The sequence below is a fragment of the Poecilia reticulata genome, chromosome 10 (genome assembly GCF_904066995.2).
Source record: "Poecilia reticulata chromosome 10, P_reticulata-male-v2, whole genome shotgun sequence".
NCBI classification, from domain to species: Eukaryota; Metazoa; Chordata; class Actinopteri; order Cyprinodontiformes; family Poeciliidae; genus Poecilia; species Poecilia reticulata.
The window spans coordinates 27,173,048-27,182,775 of NC_088839.1; the positions used below are offsets into that span (position 1 = coordinate 27,173,048).

The 9,728-nt window shown below is 37.7% G+C and overlaps 1 protein-coding gene and 1 long non-coding RNA gene across 2 annotated transcripts; one reads left to right on the top strand and one right to left on the bottom strand.

The window, feature by feature from the left end:
- On the top strand, positions 1 to 877 carry LOC145553134 (uncharacterized). The gene is made up of 2 exons (XR_014089367.1): positions 1 to 223; positions 494 to 877. It is a non-coding gene; the product is annotated as an uncharacterized LOC145553134 (long non-coding RNA).
- A 1,401-nt stretch (positions 878 to 2,278) lies between these two features.
- rap2c (RAP2C, member of RAS oncogene family) lies at positions 2,279 to 7,178 on the bottom strand. Its single transcript, XM_008420821.3, has 3 exons — positions 6,215 to 7,178; positions 4,192 to 4,477; positions 2,279 to 3,430 (listed from the first exon to the last, which is right to left on the bottom strand). Exons 1-2 carry the CDS (start codon positions 6,485 to 6,487, stop codon positions 4,199 to 4,201), a joined length of 552 nt encoding a protein of 183 aa, XP_008419043.1. The 5' UTR covers positions 6,488 to 7,178; the 3' UTR covers positions 2,279 to 3,430; positions 4,192 to 4,198.
- Positions 7,179 to 9,728: the final 2,550 nt, after the last annotated feature.

Below are 9,728 nucleotides of genomic sequence, written 5' to 3' on the forward strand. Positions count from 1 at the left end.
TCCGTATTAGCTTGCAGATAAAAGCTACATTTGCTAATTTAGCTTTTTCGGCAGTACAGACTACTCAAAAACTGTAATCGAGTAATCGTTGTAATGTGCTCATATTGTTTATAAGTTAGATATGAGGCGAGAGCTAGTTTTAAGCTTGTGGTATGTTGAGTTGTCATAGCAACTGCATAGCAACTGCCTGCCAAAATGGCTGTCAATATAAAACAAACTACAGGTGAGCACCAGTTATACCTCGAGTTATTTCTTGGATGGCTACTTTTCTTACTCGAGTAAAAATATGTTGAAGTAGTGCTAATCTTATTTGTTTAAAGTTTTTGGGTACTTTGGTCTCATTATCCAACTTCTTACATAGTTGGCTTACGGTCAGGGATGAATAAACTGCACATTTCTGCTTTTGGAAAAACCCTGGATAACATCCATAAATCTGGATAAACGTTACATTTGTTTTTTTTTTTTTTTAAATCTCTGTGTTGTTTCATTGCAGCTCACCGACCTCAGCTCGACACCGCGGGCGGATGCCAGTCCGGAGAGTCGGCGGTGATTCTCGCTGTGCGGACCCAGATTAACGCAGCAGGACTCGGAACAAAAGGGAAACTTGTTTCCGTCGTGGAGTTTGGAGATCAATGTTTAAAATCACTGTAAAACTATTCACATTTCACCCATAGCTGAACGAGCTCATGTCGATAGAAGAAAGAGCAGCCTTGGTGTTCCTCCCACTATTTGATGGGAATGCTGCAAGTTCTGATCTGAACAGGCTTCCGTTGTCTTGAACAGACCGAATCTGCATGTTTTTCAATCCGCATCTCCATCGCTGCATAAAGAGGTCTTGTAGAAAGAAACAAAGAACCCGTTAAAGCTAAAAAATGCGGCAGTTTCATAAATTCATGCTGAATATTTTGGTGCACATAATTGTAAAAGTAAAAAAATAGCCATCCAAGAAATTATGTAATAGCAAAAAAAGTATCTAGTTAAACGTCTACTGAAGTACTGAGTAACGGATCATAATATTTATAAGAATGATATCAGACAGACAAAAATGTAAAGTTAAGTCCAAATTCTGGTATTTTAAAAACTAAAGTAGAAAAAAAAAACTAATTACAGGACTACAAAATAAGAGATTCAGGTGTTGCTTTTCCAAATCCTAAAAAACCAACAATGAAACTAAAACAGTTGGTAATGCAAATATACTGTATCTTAGAATAGGGTGAAATATTTCCAGAGCCAAATGGCACAGCAGATAGAAAATAACAAATAAAAACAGATTGTGCAGAAAAAGTCTGAGCTTAAACTGTAGGTGTTTGTGGCTCATGCATCTTTTGTCTTCATTCAGTGAATTTACTCACAGTGGGTAGAGTATCAAGAAATGTTACTCAACAGAGTAGCAATACTTTATAATAAAATAAACACCTAAACATTAATTTTTTTTCCCTAAAAGTTTACTGAAGTAAATAGTTACAGTTTACAGATATGGTGTAAATTAATTCAAATATTTTCATTTTATAAGCCAGAACAACGAATTAAAGAACCTCTTTTTCTTTCTTAATATTTGGCAGAACTTGCATTTTTCAAGCTGCATTACTTTCAAACATTTTGAGTATCTTTACAAAAGATTTTACAATATATTGCTGGAAGTTTGGCTCATTTTTCCTGGCAGAACTGGTGCAACTGGGTCCAGTTTGCCCAAACAGCTTTTCAGCTCTGGCCACAGATTTTTCTAAAGTAAAAATTATGAGAAAAAAAAAAGTCAGAATTCTTAAAAAAATTAAATAAATAAATAATCTGGTTTAAAACTCAGAAGTCTGTGAATTTTGACTTTAATCCCAGAATTCTGCAAAAAAAAAAAAAAAAAGTCTGGGATTAAAATCAAAATTCTAAGAATAAAGTCAGAATTGTTACAAAAAAATAAAATTCTCATATTAAAGCTGGAATTCAGATAATTTTTACTTTAATCCCACAATTCTGAGAAAAAAAGATCTTCATATTAAATTCTAAATTCTGAGAAAAAAAGTCTCAATCCTGGGTCTAAAATTCTGACAAAATCTTTGCTCATCTCATGACGTTTTCTAGCCAAAATTAAACTTTTAACTGTGACACTGTAAGTAAATTGAACAAAACACATATTTATTTTCTTTTACTTACAAAAACTAATTCACTTTTTAGTAATATTCTAATATATTGAGTCAACTGTAGACAGTGGAAAGGCTCATCTTTGACTTAAAATCAACTTACTCCACTCTGACATCCAAAATAATCAGCCGGTGCTCGTGACTCATTTAAAGATAATACTTTATCTGTGTGTCATCACAAAAAACAGAAGTTCCAGCATGTTTATTTTCAAATAATTACAGTTGTTTATCTTAGAGAAAATAAAAAGACAAATGACAAAAGGGTGCAGGGGGGATGAGGAGAAATTTAAGGCTCTGTTAAATTCTCTGCTTAGAAACAACAACAAAAAAAGATCCCGATAACGCAGAAAAAAACTGAAGCTAGTATAAAATTAGGCTTAAAACTGGCTACCCACGTCATGTTTTAATAAATATGTTACTGTAATAAAAAGAAAAATACAAAAAGCTAGAATCGGATGAACTGCACCAGAACTTTCACCGGACGACTTTGTAGCAGGAGTTATTTGTAACGAGAAATGAGTGCGTCCCGAACGTGAAGCAACGAGTGTTTCTCGTCTCGGAGTGTTGGACGACTTTGGTCGTTCCAAAAACCTAAATGAAGAAAAAGTGGAAGTGGAAGACAGGCGTCCGGGCTAGCCTTGAGTTCAGGCCAGAAGCAGAAAAATAATGGCTCATTTAGACATTTTCACTTTGGAGCAGACGATACTCAACTGTCCGTAACGTAAATATTACCAGTTTCTCCGTTTTCACGAGGGTCTAAAACACCAAAGAGAAAAACATAGCTGAGGTTTTGTGAAAAAGAACAAAAAACAACCTCTGAGATAAGATGATCAGCACACCTGAGCAGCACACCGGTTTAAGTATGCATGCTTAAAAATCTAAATGTTCCATTATAATGAAATACTTTATCAAATTCCAAATTTCAGACATGACACAAGTAATATTAAAGAATATAATAGTGATTAAAGCAGCTTTAAAAAGATGCTGCAACCTCACAAAACACTTCTGCTTAGTATGTCAGGAAAACCTCCATCTATAAAGGACAAAAGAAAATATTAAAAATAATAAGACAGAAATTCACAGAGGGCTGCTCCACGGAGTCAGTCCGTATGACTGCGTTCAGGCTCGTCACGAAGGCCGTTGAGGTTGCAGCAGAAGCATCTTCCAACACTTATCAAAAATAGGTCTCTTCTGTCTCTGCGACAGAGCGTTTTACCTGAAGCGGTAAGTTTTAGTCAACGTCAGGTTATCCTCAGGCGCTCCGAAATGCCTGCAGGGGTCCAAAGTAACGGGCTCTAATTAGAAAAAAGAACAAAAAAAGCAGAGGAGGAGAGTAAAATAAATTAGGAAATGCAACAAGTTTGCAGCTGGAAATAGACGCCACAATGAACTTCCTGTTTTGGACCATCAGGATGTGACGCCTTCCTCTTGCTGCCGTCTCCTTTCATTGCTCTCGGCTCTTTTCCTCTCTGATCTGAGCTGCTCAAATAGCCGTGTCCTCATTTCAACATACTTTCAGCGATCTTATCAAAACAAGCTCAGCCAACGGACTGTAGCACCACCCACTCCCCTGTCTCTCTCTCACACTCGTTCGTTCGCGTGTTACTTTTTCCTCTAGTTTTTCTGCACAAGCGCTGCGGGAACATTTCATCACATTTTTGTAAAAATATAAATAAATCAGTGACAATCCGACAAGGAAAAGTTAGAGTATTTTATTTACACTTTGTTGCTGATTTATTGTCCAAAATTAGCTTGGATTTATATTTATTTATTGTTATTTCCTTTGATGCATTAAACGTATTGAAATGTCTGATTTTGTATATACTTACATATGAATATATTATTTATTCTGACAACTGTTTATGAAGGAAAGTTAGTCAAATCCAATAACAAAAAAAGCAGAAAATGTGGAATATCGTCTTCATTATCGTTAGGTATTGCAAAAAATATATTGTGATGTGATTTTTGGAAATATCTAAAGCCACGGCAAAATGTAAGAGCTATGATTAATGTATTTAAAGCCAATTAAATACTTTTTTATGGACGCCCTGCCTACCTCTTCCTCACTGCACCACGCAGGCCGTGCAGCACTGCTCCTGCTTCTCCGGCAGCGTGGAGTAGTTCATCTGTCGGACGATCTCGGCGAACAGCTCGTCCACCATCGTCTTGCTCTTGGCGGACGTCTCGATGAAAGGGCAGCCCCACTCCTGAGCCAGGGCCCGGCCGTCCGAGCCGGCGACCTCGCGCTCCGACTCCAGGTCCACTTTGTTGCCGACCAGGATCAGCGGCACTTTCTCGAAGCGCTTGACTCGCACTATTTGGTCTCGCATCGGCCTGATGTCCTGGAAAACACATGAAGGAGAAGTTTAAAGGTTTGAAAGGGGTCTGATTTCCATCAGGTTATGTTTTAATGCAATATCCTCATCAGCTCCACTCTTTTATTGTTAAATGTTGGATTAATATGTTTTCATGTTAAATATTTTCATCTCACTAATTATTATATTTAAAAAACATTTAATAAAGGCTGCATCTAACAATTATTTAATTGATCAATTAATCAATTGATTATTCTGATAATTAATCAGATAAAAATGTGGCACATTCTGCTGATTTTTCACTTAAGCTTTTTTTATGCAATATTAGAAATACATTAAAATGTGCAAATAAATGAATAGATAATGTAATGCTGTTTTCAAATGAGAAAAATAAATATATTCTTGGATAAAATGCAACATAGCATTCCTGTAGTGAATGCTTGATCATTTTTAGCAAAGGATGCATCTGCAGCTAAGACAATACTAACATGTGAAAAGCTCAGCCCTTTCTGCTCGACTTAACATCAATCCTTTTGCATGTTCATGTTGGAAATATATTTTATAGCAGTAGATTAATTTTTTGCTACAAATAATCAAGTGTTCAATAAAGGAATGATGTGTTATTGCATTTTCAGACACAAAATATTTATTTTCTTCTTCAACAAAAGACCTGAATTATTTATTTGCATTTTTTAATGTATTTTAGAACTGTAAGCTTCAGTGGTTTAATGAAAAATCTGCAGAATGTGTCAATTTCAAAAATTTGATTACTCAATCATCGGAATAATCAATAGAAGTCTTGATAACTTAAATAATCACTAGCTACAGCTGGAAAATAGAGACGAAGGCGAGATAAAGACATAGACTGGATAAGAAATGAGAGGGAAATGATTATTAAACATTATTATGTTCCGTCATTAAACTGCAATTTTATTCTGTTGAATTTATACAACATTTACCATCTTTAATGTGGTAGGTTGTGAATGGTTTATAGAATAATGAATATAAAATTGGTTTGATAAAGAAGTTAAAATGTTAAATGAACAGCAAGAGAGCACTACTGCTGAGTAAAAACAGGCAAGAGCACAAAACGTATCAGCACAGTTAGCAATATTAATTATTTCATTTATCTACCAAATTTTCCACATATCCCACTTCTTTTGCAAGCTAATACTGAAGTAAACCCATTCATTTTAAGCTCCAAAACACTTTGACTATTTAAATAAAGTTGTTATGAAAGAAATGTACAAAATTTGTGACTATGCATTTTAATTTTTCAGGAGTTGATCCAAATTATGTTTCATCTCCTTGCTGCAACTTAAAAACTGACCATATTTGATAATAAGTACAGAGTGGATAGAATTAGTGTTTCTGTTTAAGCTGTCTTTTAGAGATGATTTAATCGCTAACAGAGAGAGGAAATCTCTCAAAGAGAATCGCTGTGATACAGACTGCTACAGGAGATCCTTCCTGCCCACAGCTCTCAGCGTCCTCAACTTGTTACATCGTTTAATTTCCCTCTGGGATTAAAACTGTATTTTTAAATAATAATGAGAATATCCTGAAAAATCGGTATTGGCCAGAAAAAGGCTGATCGTTGCATCCTTAACTGCAATGATAGGATGTTGTTTTGTTAGTAGATGTTGGGAATTATCCCACGTTTTTCTGTAGATGTGGTCAATTTTAACATGTATATATTCAAATAATTCACAGTTCCTGAGTCTGTATGGACTAATTATCAGCACACATGACTGTCCTGTTTACCTGGAAGGACTGCTGGTTGACCAGGCTGTAGACCAGGATGAAACCTTGGCCGTTTTTTATGTACAGGTCTCTCATGGAGGCGAACTGCTCCGTCCCCGCCGTGTCCAGGATCTCCAGCACGGAGGGCGACGAGTCCACCTCGATCTCCTTCCGGTAGAAGTCCTCGATGGTCGGGTCGTACTTCTCGATGAAGGTGCCGGTGACAAACTGCACGGTGAGCGCGGACTTACCGACGCCGCCGCTGCCCAGCACGACAACTTTGTATTCTTTCATTGGGGCGGTGGAGGCTGGCTAACGACGCAGCTATACTCCCTCCATAAACGCTGCTCAGGCCCGAGGAAACTGCTAACAAATAAAAGCGAAATAAAACCAGCCCTGCTCACTCACATAAGCCCCGCTCCGACACTCATATTTGTTTTCCCGTCTTTCTTTCTGTCTGGCCTGTTAGCGACTGAAAGTTGATGTCGGTTAACTCCGATGTTAGCTCACGGTGAAGCTAGCTCCTGTCTGGCTGACTTCCAGCTGAGCCATCCCGGAGCTTCGAGCCTTCACAGCCGATCGGATGCAACACACAAGTCGGCCTGGACTCGCTGGAGAACTCGCCGCCTATATACAGACAGCAAGTCACGGTGATCCGCGTTTAGCCTCCCCTAACCACAGCATGCCACTTCCCTCACCCACACATCGACCCTCCGGTGTCGCAGCGCTGCTTACGTCCGGGGTCCAGTCTGGGGCCTGGTTCTGGTTCCGGACCCGGCCCGACAATTTGGCAGCTTCGCGTCCTATCGACTAAGGATTTGTGCAGTTTTCCAGCGGTCCATTAGCTACGGGATTTTAGCTCCTTCGGCCTTTGTTGGGCTCAGTGTGGAGGAGTTTTTTCCTGGAGAAGGAAAATCTTTTTCCTCCAACTGGTTTCCTGAAGCTAACAGTCTGCTTCCGCATAGAGGCAGATTTCACAATAAAAGCCTCTGCAGACTTTGTACTGAGTTGCCCGTTACACCGGAAGTTGGAACGCTGATTTGAGAATTACGTCACCCCCAACATAACATGGGATTTGCTATTTATGCGAACTTTAATTAGAAATTCAAGCCAATAACTAACAATTTATCTACATTTTATGTATTTAAACACATTTAAGGCACTTTTCTGTGAATCAAATGTAGTACTGAGACTTTTTTCTGACTATGAAAGTAAAGAAACTACAACTTCTGAGTATAAGTGAAACAGTACATCAAAAAGTCACACAGAGTATTACATTGGATCCAAATTAACCGTGTTGTAGTTGCCAGTCTTAAACATGGTACCAATAATTTTAAGTCAGATCAGACTGACTGAGCCAATCAATCTCACTTATTTATGATTTATGATTGAGGGTTAGTGAAAAACCTCCAACTTTCCCTCTTTGATTTCTGGGGATATTCCAGTTGATTTGAATGACCCAGAACTAAAATATCCCAACTTCTAAGCAAAAACAGATTCCAGTACCGCAGGAGAAATCTAAGATCACATCTGGGTTTGACACCAGTAAAAAGTCAGAAAAGTAGAGCTTCTAGCCATTACTGCCAGGTGACCAGGCTAACGTCAATTGAAAATACAATGAAACATTTTATGCCCTTAACACTGTAGTTGAATTTTTATATCCGATTGATGGAAATGATTGATGGAAATTTTTTGACTTTTCCATCTTTCGGTGCAGTTCCAGTTGATTTTGCTAATCGAGAACCAAAGCATTCCAAAATATAAGTACACATATTTTGCACTTGTAATTTGAGTTGCTAATTGTTATGCTGTGTTCAATTTTAATCAAAACTTGAATGAAGGAATTGCACCACACTCAAATTAAACATCTTCTGGTTGCTTGTAGAAAACAAAACTAAACAGTGGAACTGGGCTGAACACTCATCCCTGAGGTACTTCTCAGGGATGAGCTAAGTTTGAGGATGAAGCTTGACATTATGTGCAAATGACATTGTTGATTTTTTTAAATGTTTCATTTTGAAGTGTAACATTCACCCATACATATTGTATACATAGTACACTCTTTTTTTATTATATCTGAAGTGGTGTGGATCAAGGCCTACTACTATCAATGACTAGTCAGACTAGTGTCAGACTCCTTGGATGCTAAACCCCCCTCCAAACATTATTGATGATTTAAATTTCTGGGCAGTGCTGTGAATATCAAATCATCTGCCTGTAAAGCAACCAGATGAACAGTGAAAATCACAAGACTGCAAGGGGATTACCATGATGTGTTTTATTTAAGGTCAAACAGAAACAGCAGAACTGATTATAGGCACATTAACTTTCAATACCTATACAGTGCAAAGTAAATTTGCGTGGAGCACAGCAGCACATACAAGCACCACAAGCAGAAAGCGAATGAAACAATAGATGAGTTAGAAACAGCAGTCAGTCTGTCCTAAAGCGTCCGGGAAAGATTTTCTTATGGCTTAGTCCTCAACAGCTTTAGGCCTTCTTCACCTCCAACAGGCCGACATTCAGTCTGTGATTTTTGTATTCAACTTATACCAAAACGCAATGAAGCACAGACAAAAGACTTGGAAAAAAAACCCCATACACACATTCAGTTCACCGTTGTTTGTGAATTCAACAAAAAAATTACACTTTGTACTATGAAGGCACAATAACAGCAAACAGACAATACATAAACTTGAGAAATTATTCACCTGTAAGTGGTAAAAATAACAAAAAAAGCCCCAGTATGGAGATGCTGAGAGTATGAAAAGAACGACTGAAGCATCAGGGAGTTTGCTTTGATCAGAGATCCATTTCAACACTCAGCTGTCGCAGAGCTGTGAACCAATTCAGCTGCATGACTCAATCAATCCACAACATGGACCGGAGCCATGGCAACAAAATCACTTGCTCCAACAGCAACGCAATCGCTTGGCATGTCAGTTTCTGATAACATCATGTCTGTGTAAGAATGCTTCTGCAGAAGTAAAATCAGAATTTCACATTTAAACCATGTAAGCACATCCGGCACGCTCTCTCCTCTTTTTTTCTTTCTGCTCATCCTTTTTTTTTTCTTTTCTTCTGGCCATTTTCAGCTTCAGGAGGTGATTTTCCTACATGTTGTAAATAATGACATGGATTTAAGGGCAAAGATGGCACTGATCTCCTAAAGTTATTGCAGACTTTGTGGTAATCCACCTGTTCTTTTCAATGTTAGAGAATAATGAAAGAAATATTTCTCCGGAGCGAAACCAAACACAGTTTACAGTTGACACAGTTTAATGCGTGTCATCACCAACACACAAACAAAAGGACAGATACCTCAATTGTTTTCACACTGTAATAAAACAATAGACACACCGCTAACAATACGCTGATTGGTTATTTTTAATCATCTCTTTTATCTGTATTATTCAAAATAAATTTGGAGTATTTATGTACATAAGTGCAAACGAGGTGAACATTACACATTCTTGTACATGTTAGTCAGGACTGACATCACCCTGGACACGCTGGACATCAAGAGACTTCTGGA